The sequence below is a fragment of the Artibeus jamaicensis genome, unplaced genomic scaffold (assembly GCF_021234435.1).
Source record: "Artibeus jamaicensis isolate MK-2021 breed Jamaican fruit bat unplaced genomic scaffold, CSHL_Jam_final contig_466, whole genome shotgun sequence".
In the NCBI taxonomy this organism is placed as follows: domain Eukaryota; kingdom Metazoa; phylum Chordata; class Mammalia; order Chiroptera; family Phyllostomidae; genus Artibeus; species Artibeus jamaicensis.
In genome coordinates this window covers 13,639,418-13,665,645 of record NW_026521844.1, presented here as the reverse complement: position 1 = coordinate 13,665,645, position 26,228 = coordinate 13,639,418, and the positions used below count along the sequence as shown (strand labels likewise).

General features: G+C 34.8%; 1 protein-coding gene across 4 annotated transcripts in view; it reads right to left on the bottom strand.

The window, feature by feature from the left end:
- HLTF (helicase like transcription factor) overlaps nucleotides 1–26,228 on the bottom strand; it is a 60,469-nt gene that overhangs the window by 9,741 nt on the left and 24,500 nt on the right. The window contains exons 9-23 of one of the 4 annotated variants that reach the window (XM_053667260.1): nucleotides 25,190–25,265; nucleotides 23,741–23,831; nucleotides 21,335–21,414; nucleotides 21,207–21,251; nucleotides 20,212–20,301; nucleotides 15,548–15,642; nucleotides 10,756–10,899; nucleotides 9,727–9,865; nucleotides 8,935–9,070; nucleotides 7,293–7,472; nucleotides 3,297–3,421; nucleotides 2,711–2,901; nucleotides 1,306–1,431; nucleotides 877–989; nucleotides 252–432 (exon numbers count right to left, since the gene is read on the bottom strand). In XM_053667260.1, the coding sequence (XP_053523235.1) occupies nucleotides 252–432; nucleotides 877–989; nucleotides 1,306–1,431; nucleotides 2,711–2,901; nucleotides 3,297–3,421; nucleotides 7,293–7,472; nucleotides 8,935–9,070; nucleotides 9,727–9,865; nucleotides 10,756–10,899; nucleotides 15,548–15,642; nucleotides 20,212–20,301; nucleotides 21,207–21,251; nucleotides 21,335–21,414; nucleotides 23,741–23,831; nucleotides 25,190–25,265 (1,812 nt within the window). The remainder of the gene's footprint in view (nucleotides 1–251; nucleotides 433–876; nucleotides 990–1,305; nucleotides 1,432–2,710; nucleotides 2,902–3,296; nucleotides 3,422–7,292; nucleotides 7,473–8,934; nucleotides 9,071–9,726; nucleotides 9,866–10,755; nucleotides 10,900–15,547; nucleotides 15,643–20,211; nucleotides 20,302–21,206; nucleotides 21,252–21,334; nucleotides 21,415–23,740; nucleotides 23,832–25,189; nucleotides 25,266–26,228) is intronic. The other 3 variants (XM_037154292.2, XM_053667261.1, XM_053667262.1) reach the window with 3 other exon arrangements.

The window sequence follows — 26,228 nt, the reverse complement described above, 5'->3', positions numbered from 1 at the left end:
TGGCCCCTGACACTGGTTTGTATATTACTAGATGTCTGATGTTGGGCAAGTTATTCTACTTCTCTATGCTTCAGGTTCCTAACCTGAAAAATAGGGATAATAACAAGATCTACCTCATAGTGAGTGATGTGAGAATTTCATTTGATTGATATATGTAAAGCACTTAAAACTATGCAGGTGTTTACCATGTAGTGTTTCTTCCTTATATTTTTAGAAGTAATAACTACTAGAAAGTCTACAAAATTACTTACTGGGTCCATTAAAAACACCCGAGAAGCTGCAGAAAGGTTCAATCCGACTCCACCAGCTTTTAAGGACAGGAGCATTATTGTTGGAGATCCAGCTTCAGTGTTTTGAAAACACTGAATCGATTCAACTCTTTTCTTTTGGGCCATTGAACCATCCAAACGAGTAAACACAAATCCAGAGGCTCTGATGAAGGGGACAAAAAAGACAAATAACACTTCCTATACTATAAAATCATGTAAAGTAACTACAGTGGCTTTATTCAACCAATTCTCTCACTCATTTATTTTTACAAATATTTACTAACCATATACTACAATGTCAGGCTCAGAACTGTATATATAAATATAAGTTTAATCTAATATAAATTGTAAGTATATAGAAAATTAGAAATCTAGAAAAAATTAGAAATATAAATTAACCTAAAATTTCTGTGGTCATTTTTTGCAATAAATTCAGACTTAATCTTTAAAATCCCATGCTCCCAGAAAATATCCTTTATTTTGACTGAATATTATTTTAGATAGATGAAATAAATAAAACTGATAATCCATAAATAGTTTTTGCTATCCAAATCAAAACACATATAAAAATCCATTTACTGAAATTGAGAAACACTGTTCAACTTACCTGAGTGGTGTTTCTATTAAAGACAGAAACGCTGTAAACTGAGAAACAACTAAACTTTTTATGTTGGGGTTCTTCTTTCTTAAGTCAATCAATGCATGCATTAGGGCATTGATCTGAAAAAAATCAGGACACCCATTAGGTTCCATTTTGAACTGGCAAAGTACACCCAAAATTTATGATGGAGAGAAAAGTCTTGTCATGTTATTTCCCTAAAATGCAAAAGTAAGAGACCACCAATTTTTAAAATTAAAACTGAATAAATACTATCATAATCAGAAACCTTTCTCTTTCCTCTGAATGTCACCACTAGAAATAACAAAGTCAATAATCAAGAAAAAATAATATTCAAATGACAAAATGAAAAGCATAATTATTTCTATACATAGTATTTCTTTATATAAACATAACACAATTACTCTAATATCTTACCTTTGAACTAGATGTCCATTCCATGTTAGACTTTTTCTCAGTGTCACATGCCAATTCTTCTGGAGGACATTCTAATAAATTGTCTCCATGTATATCATTTCTGCATAAAGGGCATTTAGCATGTGGCTACATAAGACAGAACAAAGTATGAGTGATACTTATCAGAGGAATGGAAATAAAAATTAACCTAAATTTTCTAAAAAGCATTGTAAATTCTGTATATTTACTAGCTACAATTCTATAAAACCTTTTATTAGCTTCATCCATTTGAGACAAATCTGTACATGCTGAACTCCAGGCAGACATAATGTTCTAATGTGGTAAGTGGGATGGGTAAAAAAGAGAACAGAAATATGTGATCTTGACTAGCACCAAGAACTTGAAACAATAAATGTTTCACTCTCTGCAGACAAGTAAAGAAACCATGAACAGTTTCTTGAACCTAACTACAACAATATAGCACACTAGTTGAAACCATCTGAAGGAAAAAAAATTCCTTCTTAATGGCTTGTAAAGCCAGTCAAGATCAGTTAGATCCTATCGGGTTCACCCAAAGCAGTATCTGTTGTGTCCATTTGTACCAAGACCTGCTAATTAATAAAAAAATTCTGAAACTAAAACAGCGTTAGAAGTCAGCACAGTGGGGTTACCTTTAAAGGGAGAGAGAGGGTGAATGACTGGAGAACACAGAGACCTAGGTAGTCTTGACTTGGTGTGTTTACTTCGTAACTCACAGAGCAGTACGATCATGGCTTCTACATTTTTTGTATATGTATATTACATATAAAATGTTTTTTAAAAATTCTACCTCAGTGGAAGGACTGCTTATAGGATTATTTCACTTTAAAACATTCTACTGTACATAAGAATCTAGATCTACCTTAACTGATACCATAGCCAATAGCCACATGCAGCAATTAAGCCTTTGAAATATGGCAATGCCAAATGTAGATGTGCTATAAACATATAGAATACCAAGGGATTTTGAACTTAAGTTTTAAGTTAAAAATGTCATAGAAAGTATATCATTAATGATTTTCATATTTCCGATATACTGGGTAAATAAAAATATATTGTAAGAGTTAACTTCATCTATTTCTACTAAAAAAATTACCTTTGCATCTCACATTATCGGTCTATTTGCTGGACAGCAACTGTATAAACAATTAGAACTAAAATACTGATTGTGAAACATGCTACCAAAAATATAATGTATTTTTATGTTAAAAGTGCTTAATTATAAGAAATACATCACCTATTAAAAATGATATAATGAACAATGAAAGGTACACTAGTAAATCTAAGCACAAAACTTAATAGTCTTTTGGACTTGAGTTTTTGTTACACTCAAAACAGGTGCACCGCTCCATCAAACACCCGATTTGTACTAACCATTAAAACTAACCTGCTCATTCTGAATGACTTGGCAAATACAAGGTTTACAGAAGACATGTGCACAATGTGTTATGACAGGAACCGTTAACGAATCCAAGCAAATTGCACATTCCTCATCGGAACCTGAGCTCAGAATTAACTTCATCTTCCGTATTAACTTCTTTCGTAGTTCTTCGGGTGTGTCATTTCCTAGAGAAAACGCTGAAAAATTAATTTCAGAAGAAAATTTGTAATATGACAAGTTAATCTTCCTTATACAGAAAAAAGTTTTGTTTTGGTAGTTTTAGTCTTTTTCTATTATAGGCAACAAGCATGATTCAAATTTGAAATTCTAAGGAATACTCAGTAGCTAAAATGGTAGCCAACCCACATAATACACCGTTCACAGAAACATATTATAACACAAGTTGCAAATACTTCCACCACACAATCATTTCACCCATCTGAGATTTTCAGGTATATTCCCAGTTCAGTCGTATACTAAAAAAATGTCTAATTTTACAAATAAACTAAATTTAACTGATATGAAAATTTTCTCCTTCTAATTTAAGTATCTCTAAAAATCGCAATGGTGTAAACCAGTCCTATTTGCCTACCTGAGGGAACACTGGAAGACGCTGCATTGGTAAGAAGGTGGGTATGACAGCAGATCTGCCGCAAGCGGAGGAGGAGACTCAGGACATCTGCATAGTGCGCGAGGACGGTCCCTTCACTAAAATACCTACGGGTAAAAGTGTGAAATATTACAGTCCTTCCTATTCTAAAACAATGGAGTGAAAACGGCATTGTTCTTGTCTTCTCTGGAAATCACATTAAAACAAGAATAAAAAACAGAAAAGCAAACTATTTTTAATGAAACCAGGAGAGATTTGTAACGAAGTAAAATATATGAGACATGGCTGCCAACTGCAGAATAAGTCGGACAGGAAGACGTGGAAAGACAGGACTGCAGATCTCAAACAGACCTTCTAGGGCACAAGTCTTCAAAACAGACTACATGCCCTGAGGTGAAAATCAACTTCTCTCAAATGCAAAAACAAAAACAGGGTGCATGACTAGTGGCTTGAATTTCCCTGGACAAGTTTTATTCTAAGGAGGAGGGAAGGTAAACTGAATAAAGAAACATACAGACCTACTGTATTTTCAGAAAAGACTATGAGCACAGCATTCCACACTGTAAGGAATCTTAAAGCCTCTGATCTGCTATGTGAGCACAGGTAAAACCTAAAAGAACTGACATGTAACCCTCAGTCATAAATAGGGACACTTCCTTCTAGTCTGGAGCACAGCTAGGACCCCACCTTCCCTTATGTGAATCTCCTGCAAAGAGCTAGTCCAGAAAAAATCAAGACATTCATACATAAGTCACAATTAGCAAAGAGTAAGAGAGGGAACAAATAGCAGTGAAAGAAAACTCACCAGAAAAATGTTGACAGAGCAAATAAAAATTGTAACCAAGAATACTGCTATGATATAACACCACTCAATAAAATAATTCCTAAAATGTTTTTTTAAAAATGGTATCTGAAGGGAGAGACAAAGTGCTTTGAAAAGGTAGGGCAAAGCAATGAACTAAAGAACTAGTACAGCTCAAATGGGAAAGAAAAAAAATGAACCATCAGAGAAGTACAATGCAGCACTTAAAAAGAGTCTAGCCACTGATAAAAACACAGAAAACAATGTGGAAAACAGGATTGAGGAAAGGAAAATTAAACAGAAGGGTCAAAGAACTGTTTGTTGTAAAGAATTATAACAACATGACAGCTACAAAAAATCCAAAATACACAGAAATGTAATAATAAAACAGAAACCAATATTTAAAGAACTTTCATAGCCTGGAATACACAGATTTAAATAGTATATATTCCAGGAAGAAAAAAGGTCAAGAAGGGTCCTGGTCAAATTGCTGGATTTTAAAGAAAAATAAAATTAAAAAGTTTTCCATATAAGCATTCAATATAACATACAGTATACCAATGACAATATGAGCTCTGAAGGAAGAATGAGTAATCCAAAATTTATATACTAAGCTAACCTGGTATTTAACTGGTGAGACAATAAAAGAAATTTAGCCTAATAAGTAAAGCACAGAGTCTATAAAGCTAGACTGTCTTGAGTTCAAAACCTAATTCTGGCCCTGGCTGTTGTGACTCAGTTGATTGAGTGCTGGCCTGTGAACCAAAGGGTCAGCAGTTTGATTCCCAGTCAGGGCATGTGCCTGGATTGTGGGCCAGGTCCCCAATAGGGGGCACTTGAGAGGCAAGCACACAATGATGTTTCTTTCCCTCTCTTTCTCCCTCCCTTCCCCTCTCTCTAAAAATAAATAAAATCTTTACACACACACAAAAAAAAAAAAAGAAAGAAAAGAAAAATAACTACGAACATGAGTGGGGTAAAAAAAAAAAAAACCTTTCATCCCTTAAAAAAAAAAAAACTCTGACTCTGCCAATTTAACTATGAAAACTTGGGCAGGTTTCTTAACCTCTTTATTGAAGTTCCTTAGCTGTAACAATAGTATAACAGTAATAATACACAGTTTATTGGACTGTTGTTATTCTGGCCAAGATGGAGGCATAGGTAGAAACGCTTCACCTCCTTGCACAACCAAAAGAAGGATAACAACTAACCTATAAAACAAAAAACAACCAGAACTGCCAGAAAATCGAACATGGTCCAACAACCAAGGAGTTAAAAAAGAAACATTCATCCAGACTGGTGAGCTGACAAATTGAGGCAACAGAAGAAATATGGGCAAATGAAAGAACAGATCAAAACTCCAGAAAAAAAACTAAGCAAAGAGGAGATAGCCAACCTATCAGATGCAGAGTTCAAAACACTGGTAATCAGGATGCTCACAGAATTGATTGAGTATGGCCACAAAATAAAGGAAAAAGTAAAGGCTATACAAAGTGAAATAAAGAAATAAATACAGGGAACCAACAGTGAAGGGAAGGAAACCAGGACTCAAATCAATGTATTTGGAACAAAAGGAAGATATAAACACTCAACTGGAACAGAAAGATGAAACAAGAATTTTTAAAAAATGAGGAGAGCTCAGGAACCTCTCAGACAACTTTAAAAGCTCCAACATCAGAATCATAGGGGTGCCAGAAAGAGAAGAGGAAGACCAAGAAATCAAAAACTTATTTGCAAAAATAATGAAAGAAAACTCCCCCAACTTGGCAAAGAAAATAGACATACAAGTCCAGGGAATTCAGAGAGTCCCAAACAAGTTGGACCCCGGAGGAGCACACCAAGACATATCATAATTAAAATCCCAAAGGTTAAAGATAAAGAGAGAATCTTAAAAGCAGCAAGAGAAGAGAGTTACTTACAAAGGAGTTCTCATAAGGCTGTCAGCTGATTTCTCAAAAGAAACCTTACAGGCAAGAAGGGGCTGGAAAGAAGTATTCAAAGTCTTGAAAGGCAAGGACCTACATCCAAGATTACTCTATCCAGTAAAGCTATCATTTAAAATGGAAGAGTAGATCAAGTGCTTCCCAGATAAGGACAAGTTAAAGGAGTACATCATCACCAAGCCCTTATTATATGAAATGTTAAGGGAAGAGGGGAGGGGATAATGGCGGAAAAGGGTTAAGGGTATATAGGAACAATTATAAAGAACATATGGACAATAGCAAGGTGGGGGATTGGGGAGGCAGGCAGGGAGAGCTGGTGTTGTGGGAAGGGGTGGGGGGAAAAGGCAGACAACTGTACTTGAACAACAATAAAAAAAATAAAGGGACTTATTTAAGAAAAAGAAGAAAACCAAAATTATGAACAGTAAAACGACAACTCACAACTATCAACAACTGATCCTCTCAAGACAGTTACCCAAATAAAACCATTAAATAATTGATCCAGAGACCAACTATCAATCCTACTATCAGTCTCCCTTTTTTCTTCCTCTTACAAACTGTGTAAAACTGTCTACTACACAGCTGCTACTTCTTTGCAATCCCCTTAGTCCTACGATATGGCTACTTAACTGATTATACTGATTATTCTGGTGAAACTGTTGTAAGTGTCTACACCAATAATTTCTGAATCACGAAATTAAACAGCCTTTTCTAAATGTCTGTACTCTACAGCGCTACTGACTACTGCCTTTTTCTTGATTGTGCTGTCTTTCCTGAAATTCTGTAACAGTTTTCTCTTTCTTCATACTTCCCTCCTTGATAGAATCTCCTACAAGTACCTTTTCTTTATTTTCTTATTTCTTGAATGTGGACAGTCCTCCAAGTTTGGTCCTTAATAGGTTACATATATATACATGTATATATTTTTACAAACACATATAAATGTTTTTATCTACTCCCATGACACTGAATAGAAGCAAGGAAGCAATTCAGAACTTGACTTTTCATGTAAACTTTAATTTTTTTCCTAACTTAAGAAATTACTTACCTGATGAATTATAATATTCATTCACTTCAACTATTAATTCATAAAAAGTAGTTTAAGTGTAGTTAAAGAAGTAAATAATCTTTCAGTATACTTTGCAATTTATTGCCAACATATGTTAAAACGTCACTGACTTAAACAGGAAACAATAAAAAATTACTTTCTAAAATGGCTTTCTTTCTTCATACCTTCCAATAGTATCTCTGCCTTCATTTTTCACAGTCTGATAAATCTTTCTCTCTTCATCTGAAAGTGTAATATGCTGAATAAATACTTTACGTTCTGGTAACTCCAAAACAGGTTTTCCTTTAATTTTGCTTGTCTTCGTTCTTCTAAGTGTAATATTTTTAACTAGGGATTGTAAACGCCTAGAAAATAACACAAGAACAACAAAAATCACATAACCTTTTATTCCGATATAAGTTGATTCAAAGAGAACAAAAATGAACATTTTAAGCTATCAGCATTTTATAAACTTAAAAAAGGATCTTTAAAAAAACTCTTATTTGGGCTTTTATCCAATCTGATAATCACAGACATACTCTACAAATCGAAAATTACAGCAACAAATGCACTGAAATTTGCCCTCACTTCAATACCTGTCACAGTTTAATCTTTACATTCTTCTCCCATTTTGTTCTAATCCCTAACCTTTTTATTTCTTGAGTCTTTAGCTGTATTACCATACTCAATACTCAAATTGTTAATAAGCACCCATTAAGTAAGTTATATTAAATATCATAAAAAATATAAATGAGTAAGATCTTACCTTCAAAAGTCTTTTTAGTAATATGAAAACCAAGGTACATAAGTAATTTTTTGTAAGGTAATGAAAAAAATTAAAAACACGATGTGGTAATCCAAAAGAGGGATAAATACCTTCTAAGTTCTATAATTCTACACTTTCCCTTCTCGGTATCAGAATAAATGCATGCATATCAACTGTTTAAGAAAAGGTTTTACCTAACATTGAAACAGAAATACATTTTCTTAAATTAGAATTTAAATAGCCTTTCTAAGGAATCAAGTAGACGATATTACAAATCAGGTGAGTTTTGAACCCCTTTCGCTAAAATGCACAGTAGAAACACACTTCACTCCATGCAGCAAACATATACACAGTATAATATGCAAACACAACAGATACAAACATTTCTCAAATTCCATGTGTGACGCAATATGGTTTTTCCTTAAATTTTCTACTCTATTTCATTTTCTTTTATAACACTAGCTGCTATCTTTTTAGACAATTTCACTTTGCTAATGAAACCCAAGCCCTCTGTTTCACAACCAATTAATCTAGGCAAAAAACTTCAAATACATTAGTCTGGTACCTTGCAAAATGGCTATAACCAAGTTGAATTTTATGTTCTCAACTTTTATCTGTCTCCACCAGAAAAAAATGTTCTCTTATAAAACTCGTTGATGGCGCTACACATCATTCCATCATTCAGCTGTCATTATATAAAGCTATACAAGGTACGTTATAAAACTTTGGTGCATGTTGGACCTCAGAGCATATAAAGTTTTTCCTGTCACTACTTCATCTATTAATGGTGGTCTCAGGGGTAATAGCAACATACAAAGACCATAAAGCTCTGCCTTTTCTTTCTGTTTGACTAAAATCATGGGAAGGGAGGGTTTGTATTTTAGAGGTAGTTCTCCCAAACAAGAATCACTAGGTTCTGCGAGCCAAAGGCATGAAACTGTAAACACGTTTTGGAGAGGAAGTCAATAGCCAAATTGAAGTAATAATAAAAGTGCAAACTGGTTCAAGCTGCTAACAGTTCTCTGTAGCTAATATTAATCTGTTAGCATGAAATTACTTACCTAAGTCCTCCCTCATCTCCCATTGTGACAGGGCGCTGGATTGTTCTATGCCACCACTCTCTATCAAGAAATGGTTTCAGTTTTAAAAAGGAAAGAAGAGACCACAAGTCCTTTAAAGAATTCTGAATTGGAGTACCTAAAAAATAACAGGAAACTGTTACAATTCTATAGCAAGACTATCCAATCAGTAAAGCCATCTAACTGAATCAAGGAAGCAGCTGAAAATGGGCATTCTGTACCAGGCACACCCATTAGCAAGCTGTGACTATAATCCCTTGTTAGACATACACACAATCTCAAAATATAGTTTTACTCTAATTTTTAGCTCTCACTTGCAATAGTAAGAAAGAAAAAGACTACAGACCAGTAAACTCAACTTTTTTCTTATCAACAACATTTGCTTATTTGACTTCTAAATCAACAGCATCAGCAGGATTAAAGATGGGACTAAACTAGTTTGAATTTATACTCTCTTCCTCATCCTTGGGAAAAGCAAACAGACTCCACCAAGATGGGAAGTAGAGAAATCAAGATTCTGATTGAAGGATTAAAGAGTCTTATGAATCTCCAAGGTTCAATAATAAGACCAGCAGTTGTCCCACAAATTAACTGGAATTTAAATACTGCTATATCATGGAAATGTTATAAACAAGTAAAAATCTTTTATTAAATGGCTCCCATCATTAATTTTGGAACAGTCTTTATGTCCACTTGAAGTTTACAAAGTTACTTAACTTACTTAATGATACATACTTGGGAATTAATGTTTTTAAAGTACAATGTTATCGTTACCTGTCAATACCCATCTTCTTTCTGCTTCTAAATAAAGTACAGCTTTAGTCTGCTGGGCATTTGGATTCCGGATAGCATGTCCTTCATCCAGGATCACTCTCAGCCACCTTATGCTATGTAATGGACTATCACCTTTCATCTGAAATAAATGTTTCATATGCATTAAAAACAAAGAAAAGTAAAATAGTATTTTATGTAATCTGATAAGTAATATGAGTTATTATTCTCAATATCAACTTATACACGGTTGGTACTGCTTTACGCACTACATACATTAAATTATTGAATGTTCACAAGCTTATGAAGTATTATTACTCCTTTTTTTTACTGATGAGAAAACTGAGGATCCAAAGTATAAAGTATTTTGCTCAAACCAACAGCTAGGAAGTGGCAGAGCTGGCACTGAACTCAGGTAGTCTAGCTCTCTGCTGTGACTTTGCTTCAATGCACTGAGCTACTCTGCCTCAGACTAAAACACAGTGATAATGTAAAAATGATCAGTTATAAAGACTATTTGAATATACATAACTACCTTCCTTTATGTAGAAGTAAATGTTCTGATCAGAAAACTGAAATTTTGGCAATAAGGTATTTTGAAAAAACATTTTAACTTAACTAGGATTATACACAAACAACAATTGACTTCTAAAATAAATTGGGAAACTGATGAATTTCAGCTACAAATAAGCTTATTTTTAAACTGAGACAATCAGTCAAATCACTGTGATAGAAAACAATATTGTACAATATTGAAAACACAGAATTCATTTACAAATTTTTATACATACTTAGTTAAAATTCAAATTTAGAATTTTAAATTCCAGTGTTCTAAATATAAAGTATTACCACATTATCTAAAGAAAGTCCAACCTTTTTTTTGCAAAATATTAAAACACAATTTCCTATATATTCTTAAATATTTAGAAAGAAAAAAGGAAGAATATAAAGCCTAAATTTTAGAACACTTTAGAAAACGGAAGCATGGTTTTTTAAATTAAACTGAAAATCTCTGAGTATCAGCATACTTACTCCATAGTCATGAGTTAAAATATTGTATGTAGTCAAAACAATATCCTGTTTTGAAAGCAAAGCAGGGTCTCTAATACGATCGGGACCATAGTAAACATAAAAATTCAAGTGAACATCTGACTTTATATGTTGTCCAAACTGGTCCTAAAAACAAAATTGGAAATATTTTGAATAGTAAGCAGATTAGTGTCAGATTTAATATGTATATAACAAGTACTGCCCTGGCTGTAGTGTCACAAATCACACCACTTCTGATTACATAAAAGCACATTTCCTGCAACATAAACTGCAATAGCAACAATCATACTATTATTTCATCATCAGGAAAACTGGCAAGTCTACTATAATAGTAAACATTATATAAATTTTGCCCAGGCCCACCAATGAGCAGCCACCTCATTTTTAACAGGAAAAAACAACACTGCTTCTTTAAAACAGTAATTCATTTTTTAAAAATTTAGCATTTTAACACACAGGATCTTTAAAGCTTGCAGCTACTCATTAGACTTAACAGTATCAAAATTAAATAGCAAAATAACAGAACCAGTATTTTCAAGATAAAAGCAAAGATCAAAGCACAGTAACCACTTTCATTAATACAGGCCTACTACATGCAGATATTAAGCAAAAGGGTAGCAAAGCTAAAAAGAAAGTTAAGAACTGGTCCCTGCCCTCCTTGAGGACATGACCAGTTTATAGAACGTGAGTTTTGTTTTTTTTTTTAAATTAACATGAAAAGAATACATGTGGGTGAGTCTGAGCAAGAAAAAAAACAACTGTGATTAGAATAACGACAGAAGACGCCAAGAAGAAATAGCTGGGAAACCATTTAGGTAAGAGACAATGAAGGTTGCAGGGATGTCCAAACTTTTGGTATCTCTGGGCTGCACTGGAAGAAGAGTTGTCTTGGGCCACACATTAAACACACAAACACTAATGAAAACTAATGAGTGAAAAAAAGGTTTTAAGTAAATTGACGATTTTGTGTTGGGCCCCATTCACAGCCATCCTGGGCCGCATGCAGCCCACAGGTCACGGGCTGGACTCCCCTGCAGCAAAATGGCATGAGAACAGAATGGAAGGAGCATGTGTCAGAGAAAGACACTCAGAAGGAACTTACGGGACTTGAAGACTAATTAAATATGGAGTATCTTCATAAAGAGAAGACAAAGCTGCTGTTACTTAAAATGACTGTTTAAAAGAACTGTGTTTCCCTAAATTTCCCTAAAGCTATAGGGAAATTTAAAATGAAAGAGAAAGAAGGTATAAAGATGAGAATGATATATTATTTTAGACATTTAAAATTTTGAATAACTACAGAATATCTGACTAGAGAAGTATACTAGGAAAATTTAAATATTGGCCTACATTGCAAGTGTAAATATGGACTTTAAAGTATTCAGGACACAGTACATGAAGCTATAGAAGTAAGACTTTCTAAGAAAAACAGGTATGATGAGAAAATAGAGCCTAGAGAACACCAACATTTAAAAAGCAAGTTCTACTTCTACTGGGAGATATGATGACCGGGATATGATTCAAAATATCCTAGTCAAACATATAAGACATAAAGCAAATTTTGAAATTCTTGAATCTTGTTGAGTAAATAAACATCTCATTAACAATTTTCATAATGGCCCTGCAGGGTGTGGCTCAGTTGGTTGGGCATCCTCCCTCGAACTGAAAGGTTACCAGCTTGATTCCAGTCAGGGGACATGCCCCCAGGTTGCAGGTTCAGCCCCCAGATGGGGCACATGCGAGAAGCAACCTACTCATGTTTATCTCTCACATCAATGATTCTCTCCCTCCCTCCCTCTCTAGAATTAATAAAAGAAAAAAATTTTTCATAATATTTAAAATACTACACTTTAAGAGGGAAGAAAAAGCAGACTAAATAGGAACCGTGGGAGAAAAACAGAGGTGAAGAAAAATGGTGGTCAGCAGGATGAGAAAAGAAAACCAAATTTTGGGACAGGTCAAAGAATATCAAAGTTTCAAGAAGAAATAAAAGGCAAATTTTAGAGTTATTAATTTATGTTCATCTTTACAAAAGGATTTATAAAGATTTCACCCGTCTTGACAAAAAGGTTTTAAGAATGGCCAGTCAGGGGCAAATGCCTGGGTTGCCTTCCAGGTCCCCAGCTGGGGGTGTACCAGAGGCAACCACACATTGATGTTTCTCTCCCTTTCTTCCTCCCTTCTCCTTTCTCTAAAAATAAAAAAATAAAATCTTTTAAAAAAAGGTTTAAGGATGCCTTAAAGATACAAAATAAGATACAACAAAAAGCAGTAAAATGGAAACAAATTTGGGGCAGAGGGAAGGAAAAATAGAACTCCCAAGATTTGGCAACAGTGAGGTCACTGAAGGCCTTCAGAAAGTTTCTTAGAGAGTGGGAGCAAAAACCCTACTACTTTTGGCTTGAAAAGAGAATGAAACCTGAAACAGTAAAGGCAAAAAGAGAAGAGAGGATTAAACATGAAAGAGTAAAGGTGAAAAGGCAGAACATGTTATCAAGAAATCTGGTGGAAAAGGAAAATGGAATGAATGCAGTGAGAAAACTGAATCCGTGGAATTACCATGCAATGGAACAGAACATTTAAACCTTTGTGAAAGGTTTAAACTGAAATAGAAACAAATTTTCTGGAGAAAAATAACTAAAATATTGAATTTCTAGTTAACTGTGCTAGGTTATATGCCCATGTGTATGTATGGGTGAATGAAATAGGTATTATTATTTCATTTTACACTGGGAGTATAAATTACTGATCTTAACATCTAGAAAGTGATGAAAGGGAGATTGGTCTCTTACTCCTTTAACTGAATTCTTGCCCATATTTGAAGACAAAGAAGTGGAAACAGGGTAGTTCTGGCCTGCTCATTAGAGTGCCAGGTCATTTACTTGGGGGCCAGAAAAAGAAAAGATCTTTGAGATATAAAATTCTCTTATCCAGAAATCCCTACACGTCCAACCATCCCTCATTCCTTCAAAAATCAGTTTTTCCATCAACTCAGTAGGCTAGGTTTTGCCAAGGTTTCCTTTCTAAAGTTTACATTTCTGAATCTTTTGATGTTTTCCAAATATAAAATTCTAATAAAACAGAGTTTTTAAAATATGTATCTGCACTCCACGCTCTTAAAGGATCAGTTCTGTTGTTTATACCTCCATTAATACTTTAAACTTCACCCTGAAACTGCCATTCAAATACCTACAGACTCCCTTTTCCACGATGGACCACACATCAAAAGAAAGAGCATCATTTTGTTGGAATTAAAAGAGAGCAGGAAAAGACTAAAACTCATTCTGGTCCCAAGAAGAAAAACAGCACCCTAATCAGGAGAAGGTCTAATTAAAAAAAAAAAGTACAACAATAAAAAGATAAGTCAGAAAGCAGGTTACATAAAAGTCAAGAAGTTAACACCATGAAAGTTGACAATTAAACAAAAACTACTAATCTTTCCTAATGTAATTTAGAGAATTAGTGGAAGAAAAGAGATTACAATGAGTGAAGAAGTTAGTAAGCAAAAGCACTAAATGGAAATTAAAACCCAAGAGGTATGTAGTGAAAGAAAGTAGCAGAGCAGCTATTTAAATGTGAGCTAATCCCAAGAAAGTATTTAGAAATGAAGAAGATCTGAGTATATTTCAGGAAATAGCCAGTGGGGAAAGGGTGAATAACAAGGCAAGGGGGAGAATAACAAATAAAATGCAAAGGCTGCGAAAGATGGGATCTAATGTGTAGACTAAGGCACTGGTCCCACGAAGAGTAGGACCTCTTCCCCCACTCAGACTAGAGGAGGAAAGATTAGCAGAAAGGCAGATAAACTTGGAGGTGACAACAATGGAAGTTCACATCCAGTGGTCTTTGTGTTCACAGTGCTTCTAATAGAGTCACTATTTGATTATAACAGGCAGCATGAAGTTCAAACTGGAAAGGAAACATTACCAAGCTGCTCCTTACATATAAACACATAAAGAGGTTCCATTCCAGTGAAATCTGGGAGGGAAAAAACAAAACAAAACACATTTTCTGGCAGGTGGCCTTAAAAGCACAGGCTCTAGAGTCAGAATGTTGGAGACCATGTCCTTGTTCCATCATTAGCTGGATGACCTTATGCAAATTATTTAATTTCTCTGTGATTCAATATGGGCACCTGGAAAATGAGAGTAGTTGTGAGGAGTAAATGAAAAAAATCTATAAAAAGAATTTAGGGAAAAATTGAGCACATAGGAACTCACTGAATGTTACAAGCTGTTATAAAAGTTGTTAGTGGAATTCTTAGAGGTTCCAACAATAAATGTGGCATTAAATTATACACATTTCCAAATCTGGGGAACAGAAATGACAAGCAGAAGAACAAACCTTGTTATAGCAACTGATGATTTTTTTCCTACTATAAACCTTCAAAAAAATTGCTTTGAGCCTTGGTCAGATAGCTCAGTTGGTTGGAGCACCTCCATAGATCGAAAGGTCGCATGGGTTCAATTCCCGGTCAGGGCACATACCCAGGTTGTGGGTTCGGCCCCTAGTTGGGGAGCATACGAGAGATTACTGACTGATGTTTTGTTCTCATTCTCTCTCAAAGTAATGAAAAAAACATCCTCTGTGAGGATTAAAAAAATTTTTTAATTGCTTTGTTTCACAGTATCTCCAAGTCACCTAACAATTATTTGAAATTAGAAAATGATGACCAAACATATTTCTCTCAATATATGACAGTTTAACAGAAACTTTTTATCATATAAGACATATGTAAATTATTTCGCATTTTTAAAAGGCTGTGAAGACTTACAATCCAGTTGCTTAACACAGAAAGTGGACAGATGATCAGTGTTGTTCTTGGTCTCTCCACACCAGTTTTTTTTGAACCTTCCACTGCAGATACTCCTGAAGGAAAAAATTGGTGACACAAACGGTGTTTTTTTTCACAAATATATGTGAAGAAAGGACATTAAAGTGCCTCTATGAGGAAAGAAATCAGAAGAACTAAAATGGAGCAGATGGACTTGTTTCCCACTATGATGAAGTAACAGCAACTACTTTTTAACCTTGCCACTTAAAACAACTAAATATCTAGACAGTGACTATTCATAAGGGGAGGCAGAGGATTATGATTGAAAGGTAGCACAGGAGGAAGTTTGAAGTGTCTACTAATATTAAGTTACTCATTAATATAAACATCTGTTTCATGCGATTTTCCTAACTTGTACTATTGTTATGTGGTGGTCAGATGCCAAGATGGACCCCAGCAGTAATCAACTGCCTGACAGCCACAACCTTATGGAGTCCCATCCCATACTCTCTACTAGGGTTGATCTATGTGACCCACAGGATATGTCACTTCTGACATTAAGTTATAAAAACGCAGCTTCCCTCCTTTTGATGCTCTTTCACCCTCATTCTGACCACTCCCAATAGGGTAAGCCAGCCACCACGTTGTGAGGACACTCAGGCAGCTTTCAGAAAGACACCCCCTAATTTTATTTTCCATTCCCCTATTGGGAGGTATTTACATAATTTCCAACATCTCACTAAAATAGTGCATCAACGAAAACTATTTTTTCATGTCTCCTTGTACAAATCTATACAGTTCTAAGTGGTCTATCTTCAGCTGCATTACATTTGGTCTAATTGCTCTCCACAGTAATTTACATTCCCATCTACAGTGCACAACAGTTCCTGTTGCTGCATGGAGATTTTAAAATGTTTGTAAATATGATGGGTGAGACTGTATCTTACTGTTCCTTTCATTTGCATTTCCTCAATGACTGAGTATGCATATATTTTCCTATGTTTATTGGTTGTTTTGGTTTTCTTTTCAAGAATTGTACATTTATATTCTTAATGGCTATTCCCCTATTGTATTGTCTTGTTATAATTGACCTGTAGAGGGTTCTTTACATATTCTACATATTAATCCTTTCTAAGTTTTACTTATTATAAATAACTCCTCCAGCCTTAAAATTTTCCATATTTATGGTGGATTTTAATGCATCAGAATTGTAAATGTTGCTGAATTCAATTTTTTCCTATGCCTTTTGTATGTCTTAAGAAATCACTATTTACCACAATATATGGCTTCTGTCTCCTCCCACTCACTGATTTTTGTTCCTATGCTGTTTCTCTTCCAAAAAAAGTTTATTTTGGTTTTATCACAGCTATGATTTGTTAAGTTTATCTCCTGTATTACAACTATGTGTCTTCAACAGAAAGGGACTTTTTTAAAATTTAATTATTGTTCAAGTACAGTTTTCTGTTTTTTACTCCCATCCCAGCCCACCCCTCAGTGCTCCCCACCTCTCTCCCATTTCCACCCCCCTTAGTTGTTGTCCATGTGTCCTTTATACTTGTTCCTGTAAATCCTTTCCCTTTTTCCCCTGAAATTCCCTCCCCTCTAGTCACTGTCCCCCTGGTTCTCTATTTCAGTGTCAGAAAGGGACTTTTTGTGTGAACTTCAATTCTATCTTAATCTTACCTCAACTGAAAACAACATTTCTTAAAATTGGCAACAAAAATAATCTATCTGAAATGCCTACATTTTCTATTTCTAATTATTTGATTCTTAGACCAAAAGTTAGCTCTTTTTCATCATTCTGTGTTAGTCCAAACATTACCTTTTTTAAAAATTGTTACTCAAGTAGTTTTCTGCCTTTCGCCCCCATACCTCCCTGCCACCCCAGCCCTCTCCGCCTCCCTCCCGTTTCCAGCTGCCCCCCTTGTTACTGTCCACGTGTCCTTTAGAATTGTTCCTGTAAACCCCGTCGCCCCTTTCCCCCATTATTCCCTCCTCTCCCCACTCTGGTCACTGTCAGCCTGTTCTCAATTTCAGTGTCATTGGTTATATTTTGCTTGCTTGTTCATTTTGTTGATTAGGTTCCTGTTAATGGTGAGATCATATGGTATTTGTCTTTCACCGCCTGGCTTATTTCACTCAGCATAATGCTCTCCAGTTCCATCCATGCTGTTACAAAGGGTAGGAGAGCCTTCTTTTTTTTCGGCTGCATAGAATTCCATTGTGTATATGTACCACAGTTTTTGATCCATTAAAGCAATTTATAGATTCAACACAATACCTAATAAAGTACCAATGGCACAGTACTTCACAGCTATAGAACAAACACTTCAAAAATTTATATGGAACCATAAAGGACCCCGAATGGCTGCAGCAACTCTGAGAAAGAAGAGCAAAGCAGGAAGGATCACAATACCCAATATCAAACTGTATTACAAGGCCACTGTAATCAAAACAGTCTGGTACTGACATAAGAAGAGACACATGGGCCAATGGAACAAAACAGAAAGCCCAGAAATAAACCCAAGTCTCTACGGTCAATTAATATTGAACAAAGTGGGCAGCAGCATAAAATGGAATGAAAATAGCCTCTTTAACAAATGGTGTTTGGGAAAGCTGGACAGCTACATGCAAAAAAATGAAACTCAAACATCACCTTCTTTAACAGGCTCCTTCAGTCAATCTTTATTCCACTATCCTCCTTTATTTTTTTCATAGCACCTATTATCTATAATTATGTATTCATTAATTTTATGTTTTCTCCATCATTGGGCATAAATTCCACAAAAATATAATTTTATCTGTTGTATCTCCAACATGTAAAATAGAAGTAGGGTACAGAGATATAACTTGTCCCAAATCTCTTTAACCCCAGTTCAACATCTTTCCATCTCAAATGTTTAGACTCCTAAGCAGTGTTGTTTTCCTATCAATTACAAAATACAAAATTATAATAAGTAATAAAAATCACTAATATTCTGAAGTGAAAAGCAAATTCTACTTACACCAAGAAGTGAATCTTTATTATAATTTAAGTTAATCCAAATTAAATTTTAAGTTTTAAAGCAGCCATAAATTGCTCTGTGCCTTCACTACAAGAAATATCCCTGCTACTAAGATAAGGGAATGCCTCCCATTGATTTTTGACCTACCTAAAATAAAATAGAAAAAGGTCGTCCTGGCTGGTGTAGCTCAGTGGATTGAGCGCAGGCCTGTTAACCAAAGCATCGCTGGTTTCATTCCCAGTCAGGGCACATGCCTGGGTTACAGACCATATTCCCAGTATGGGGTGTGCTGGAAGCAACCACACACTGATGTTTCACTCTCTGTCTTTCTCCCCCCCTTTCCCATCTCTCTAAAATAAATAAATAAATAAAAATCTTTAAAAAAAAGGAAAACAGTATGGAATTTTCTCAGAAAAATAAAAATCGACCTGCCTTTTGACTCAGCAATTCCACTGCTAGGATTATATCCTAAGAATCCTAAAACATCAATTTCAAAGAACCTATGCACCACAATGTTCACAGCAACACAATTTAAAATAGCCAAGAGTTGGAAGCAACCTAGGTGCCCGTCAGTAAATGAATGGATCAAAAAATTATGGTACATATACACAATGGAATTCTATGCAGCAGAGAGAAAGAAGAAGCTACTACCCTTTGCAACAACATGGATAGAACTGGAAAACATTATGCTGAGTGAAATAGGCCAGGTGTTGAAAGACGAATACCATATGATCTCACCTTTAACAGGAAGCTAAATAACCAAACAAACAAGCAAGCAGAATAAAAACAAAGACACTGAAATAGAGAACAGGGGGACAGTGACCAGAGGGGAGAGGGGAGGGAATTTAAGGGGAAAAAAAGGGAGGGATTTGGAGGAACAAGTATGAAGGACACAGGGACAAGAACTAAGGGGGGTGGAAATGGGAGGGAGGTGGGGAGCATGGGGTGGGGTGGGCTGGGATGGGAGAAATAGACAGAAAACTGTACTTGAAAAATAAATAAAAATTTTTAAAAAATAAATAAAAATTTAAAAAATAAAGAAAAGAAAAAGGTAACTGACAGAAAACACACCAAAACGCAAAAATGGGATTGTATACACACCAAAAATGGGATTGTATACACACTTAGATAACACACCAAAAAATGGGATTGTGTATTTTTTCTTTTCTCTACTTTCTAAACTTCTTATAGTATGGTTTTATAACTTCACTGTCATTAAATTTTTTTCATTGAAAATTTAAAAAGTGAGGCTCTTAACCTGAGGACAGGAAAAAATGGAGTTAGGGAGAGAACTATGACAGCTGCTGCCAGTTAATGAAATACTATGAAAGGTTTTAATCCATGTATTATTCCCAGAAGCTCTTTTGGAACAAGACAGAACCTTCATTTGTCGGTCCCCTAGTGCTGCGATAGTGCTAGGGAAATAGCAATGAGCCAAACCAGACACAAATCTGTTGTTAGCATACGCACATCCAACAGGGATAACAGAGTCATAGTAAGAGATTACACAGTAAGTGGAACATTGAGATAAGTGCTCCAAATGATGAGTAAATGTAATTTTATGATTTTGCCCAAGATACAAAACTGGAACCAGGGAAATGTGAGAATATATAAGACTAAAAAATAGGGGGAAAAGAAAAAAAAAACATATTTACTGACCTTTTTTCAACATTTTCTTTTTTGTTGAAGGAGTAGATGAAGTAAGCGCATGTGCAAACTCTGTATCTTCTTCGACCTTAGAAGATCCTGCTGAAGTAAAAACCACAAAGTCATTCAGGTATTTGAAAACTAATTCTCTCCTGTGCTTAGGTACAGGTACTTTCTGAGGATAGAAAATAGAACAACACTTTCTAGTACACTACCTTAAGAGCTTATATTATTTTAAAAAGAATAAAATCATGTCTGGTTAAAAAAAATTTAGGCTCTTCTGACAGGAATCATATCCTTCCAGCTGAGAGAAGGAATGCAGTCATTTGTCCTAACTGTTGCTTTTCCTGAGGAAGAGATGTCAAAGTAGAGGCAGCCATATACAAAGTGATTCACCTCCCAGGAGGACGGAGAAGTCTGTCAAGGAAACAGGTGTTTGACTTCTAATGATAAGGATGCCAAATTTTCAAATCGGTCAATGGTGATGAGTTACTTTCTAAATGTAATACAATATGTCAAGTAATTAGGAATACAGTATGATCTGATTTAAAGGAAAAGAAAATAAAGCATATGTTTTAAAAACAAAGGAAAAAGTAAAGGTACTCAGCTTCTTCCATTTGTATGATAACGTGAATAATAATTTACAAGAACATATTCCTACCATACTTTTGAAATTACAATCTAGACAGATACGAATACGATTTTACTGAAGATACTTTGTAAGTAGAAAAATCATTTTGTTTTGTTTAAAAAAATTCATTTTATTTGTTTAAAACAAATAAAATATTTGTTTAAATATTTTGTTTTGAAACTAATTTTTCAATTTGCTTGCCTCATTTATTTAATGCCCCTCATAAGCTCCATGAATAGTTAAAATGTAAATTGTAGTCAGTCAAGTTTAAGAACTATTACTAAAGAATTCCAAAGCCTGAGAGATACGAATCAATGGGGTCTCTCTTTAATAATTTTTAAGTGTAGATTATAGATAGTGAGATGTATATACATACCTTTTACTCTGCTTTTTGTCTCTGATTGTACATTTTTCAGTTTGCCTACAAACAACCAAATATAAAAATGCTCACAAAAGGAAATTAGAATATAAAACGCAGATCAAATCAAATCCATTTCTTATTACCTCTCATTTTCTGTGGCAATTCACTAGTTTCAATCTCCTCTGAATCACTGCTTTCAATATACTGGACAGCAGTTTTTCTTCTAAAAATAAGTATATGTAAATTTTTCATCAACCCAAAAGAAAAATAATTTTAAATAAAAACATGCTTACTAAATACAACACAAATGCTTTCTTGTATTTCCCTTGCTTGTATTTTGCATAAAATTCATGTGAAACTTTTTATTTGACAAATGAAAGCCAAATTTTCTAAAAGCACATTGCTTTCATAACCAGATACATTCACTACACCAAATGCAGTACCACTATTATTAAAATAAATTTGAAAAAGTAAAATAAAACCATTCTAAAATAATAATTTCAATACTGAGCTCAAATTAAAACATATTAATGCCAGAACAAAAAAATAAATGACTCTTATCAAAGATAACACTTCCAATACAATGAAATAAGAAGCTAAGAGGCAGAAATATAATTCTTTCACAATGCAAAATACTGTAAATTTTGTGGAGAAAAAGTATAGTACAGTATTTAGGTGCCTAAGAACAATGGGCTCTAGGGTCAGACTGAACAGATTCAATCTCCATTCTGCCACTTATTTGCTATGCAACTTGAGGTAAGATATCTAACAGTCTTTTATGTCTCAGTTTCTTCATTTGGAAAATAAAGATATAATCCACTTCACTGGATAAAATATGTTAGTACAAATAGATCCCCTAAAATACTGCCTGCTGCATAGTAAATACATATGTATTAGATTTCATATGTGTGTTGGTTGTTATTTTTAGTTTTTCCCACGTCTTCATCATCATTATTATTTCTATGCCCTTCAATCGTATCTGATCTGTTAACCAGTTTCATGGTCAGCTCACAGCTGTCACATTTGGTATTAAGATGAAAGGAAAACTGATGAGTCCTGATTCTGTGCTCATCACAGGCAGGTTTTAATGATAGAAAACCATTAACAAAGCCCCAGTTTTGAGATTTCTGTTGGTGAAAGAGCTAACAGATTTGAGGTTACACAGCAGATATTCATGGTGTACAATACAATATAACAAAAGCCAAGTATTTAGATCTACTTCAGAGGGTAAATAAAATTTATAAAGTTAACAGAATCAAGTTGAAATCAGAGGGGCATTATGTGTTTTATTCAAATATTTCCTCTAGTCTGCATTAATATAATACTCTCTGCAAATAACTTTATCGTATCTTATTTTCACAAAAGGTAAAGTGAGAAAGTACAGAGATGAGCAAAGAGTGTCTCTGTTAGGCCATCCAATAAATATGTCAGCTTTCATTTCCTCAAGTTCATAAAGAAAACACTGTAAAGTCTCAACAAAAACAAAACATGCAGAAGCTAGATCTTAGTTCCTACATGAAAGAAACAGGAAGTGCTAGAAAGCAGGTGATTAAAAATTACCAAGTCACTTATTTTATAGATCAATACTTTCCTTCACTTGTAAAAGAACTGCCTACCTGCCCAATTCATGATGATTTTTGTCATTTTCAAGTAAAAGAATGTATTTAAAACTATATAACTCAGATATAGTAGGTATAGTTCTCTCCTATATATAAAAAATGGAGACAGTTTAAATAAATATATTACATACAATCACACCATAATAACCCCCCAACTCATTACAGTGCTTGCATGAGAGCTTGGAGAAAGGAGAGGGGCCATGCAGCTTTGGAGAGAGAGGGAGAACTGAGCGGCTTAGGGGCTCCCTTTGCCACATAGCTTGGGAAGCTGGAAAGCAAGAAGTAGCAGTGATGCCGAGCTCTCTCTTAGCCATTTAGAAGAATGCAGGAGAGACACTACAGGAAGGAAAGGGGTGACAGAACTCTTGCTGGTGGGCCACGGGAAGGTGCCACGTGGGTTTTGGATTACGAACTGGAGATCACGGCAGTGACACAGCTGATGGTGCTGGGAATCAAGGGAGGCCTGCCAGCTAAGCACAGATTACTGGGAGGAACCAGGAGCTAGCTGAGCCATGGACTTCTGTTCTTTTCCTGAGATACAGTACCCCAGACTGGACAAAGGTGGAAAGGAAGTACTGTGTGCATCTGTGGGTATTCTAAGGGACTTTGGGATCTCAATGAAGACATTAAGTCATTACTCTCAAGTTTGTATAACTTTTGAATAAATAATTCCTTTCCTTTCAACCAATCTCTGACATTGAGAGCTGTAAGTCCCTGGTGGCAGGCAAGGCGAACCTAAAACAGGAGGACCCCAGGAGAAGGGGGATTCATTTGGGAATAGTATTTTGTCCCCTTGCACGGGTCCGTTCTATAAAAAGATGAGACTAACCACACATTGATGTTTCTCTCCCTCTCTTTTTTCCTACATTCTCCTGTCTCTAAAAATAAAATAAATAAAATATTTAAAAAAAAAACATAATAAGAGTTTACCTCTTGGAACGGGAGCTGGATGATTCTGACTTGGGATATTTATTCTTTCCCTTGACATCTGAAATACTGGGTTCTCCACTACTTGTAGATCCTTCCATTTCAAAGAAAAGAACAAATACACAAAATATTAGTAAAGTCTTAGACTAGCAGTATCCTTCCTAAAACTCTGGTTTTCTAACTCAATAGTACAACTTTCTTTTTCTTTTTGTAACTTTTTTGTTGAATTACAACTTTCACAGTATCTTCATTCCTGCACTTACAATTAGCCATCTACTCTATTTGTTTCTTATTCTACTATTTTCTCACTAAAAAGTATCTTCAATTTTTTGTACTCTTTCTTTCCCTGTAGTCATCCAACCAATCCCCCACACTGGCTGAATTTCCTGCTATACCAAGGCAGCTGACAGCTACCAGGAAAAAATGAACAATAAGTAGATGAAATTATAAATTAACACTTCCAAGTCTCAGCTGTCACCTTGTGTCACTTAACAAATCTTTTATGTACCATATAGTCTCTCCCTGCCTACTCACTACAAAGATCTACATTGGATTCTTTGCCTAGATTCTTAACTCTTTATACTCCCAGCAGATGACCTGCTTTACTTTCCAAAGAAAATCAGATGTTATCTTCTATAAGCTCCCGGTTTTTCTACATTTTCACTCCCTGAATGATCTACATTTTCCCTGAACCACACTTTCCACCTAATGCTAATTCATCTACCCAGTCCCTTGATCTCATTTCCTCCCAAAGACGTACACATTATTCTCTCCATTGTATCCAAAATCTTTCTATCCTTGGATTTCTTTCTTAAACTAAAAAAACAGACTCCAAAAATCCCTCAATTCTGAATCCCTTTCCAACTATTTTTCTATTTTTCTCTGCTAGCTCAAACATACGAAAGTACAAACAGCACACAGTTGTATTTCCAATTTTTCATCTACTATACTTATCTCAAAAGGCTTTCAGTCTGTTCTGCTCTAACCAATCTTCAGAAATTAATTTTGTGAAGTGATTGCTAAATCCAGCCATATAACTGCTAAGTCCAGAGATCTCTTTATTTCTCCCCTGACTTCAGAATTCATTTCTATCCTACCTTCTTTCCTTGTCTGCTGCTATCCATGCACATTACATTATAAATACCGTAAACTACTCTGAGGTCCTAGAACAAAATGTGCTGTATGGTTTGGGTTTTTGTTTTGCTTTACTACTGTCTTTCACAAGATATTTTTCTCAGCTAAAATGCTCTTCTTCAGTTCTCTGCCTGGTGTACTACCACCCAATTCCATCATTACCTCCTTGATGGATTTTTTTCTGACTACCAGTATTCATGAAATTTTTTAGAAAAAGAGATCTGAAGTGTTTGTATAGTACAAGCCAGAACTGGAACTATATAATTAAATTAGAAAATTTCAGTAACATATGCAGTCATATTCAAAATTAAAGTTTACCTTTGATTAGCCTGTCTGTATTCCCACTGGTACTGTTTCCTCCAAGTTTCACGGATTCATCACTAATATTACATTCCTGGGTGAGAAGACATATTTCTTATAAAGTACTGCTGTCGGTTTTAAATAAGTTTAAAAGCACCCTATTTTATATTGCTTTACTTTTCATAATAAAGACTATGTAAATTCTTACCCCATCCTGGAGCAAAGGGGGTAGGTACATTAAGTAAAAAGGAAAACTATACAAATTGATTACCATTTTTTTCATAGGTATCTAAAAAATAAAACTAGTTGGTCTTTACCTTTCAAAAGGAATACAAAAAGCAGACGTCAGTTATAAATGGCATATCAGTTACTATGAGAAACATTCATAAAATGGGAGTTACTTTAAAGTTAAAAGGAATTCTCAGACTACAAACTTTCAAAACAAGAGTCCCTACAGTAAATCATAGTTCTTTAATGAGGCTGCCATTGCCTGTCAACCTGACCCTTTCCTTTTTCCTTCATGTGTACCCTTTCATTTCAATATGCACTGATGTATATACATGACTACAAAAGCTTCTATGAAAGCAAAACTTTATATTTCCTAGTGAAAATATTTTTAACTGAGTCTAGTAAAGAAGGGTTCCTCTCATCGTACTTCTTTTTCTTGAATCTGTAGCTAGAAATGACAAATAAAATGGGGTTTAATTAAATTAATTCTTGTAGTTTAGAAAGAAAGCTAGGTGATGTTGTCATACTGTAAATTAAAACCTCAGTGTGGAGAGGAGGATTGGTAGGAAGAAATACAGGTAATCTGTGTAGAAAATCAGGCCTAATAAGATATAATTTTAGTTTAAAAAACATGGAACTTTAAAAATTCCATTACAGTCAAGATTCACTGAAAATGTGACTGGGAGAAGATCCATTCCCTTCTAATGGTATTAAAAAAATCCAAAATGTAACATTTTTAGAGATATGTAGCTAGTAGAGTTATTTTAGATAGTTAATTTTAAAGCATTACCTCCATGGAACTAATGTAAAAAATGTTTTTTGATCTTCT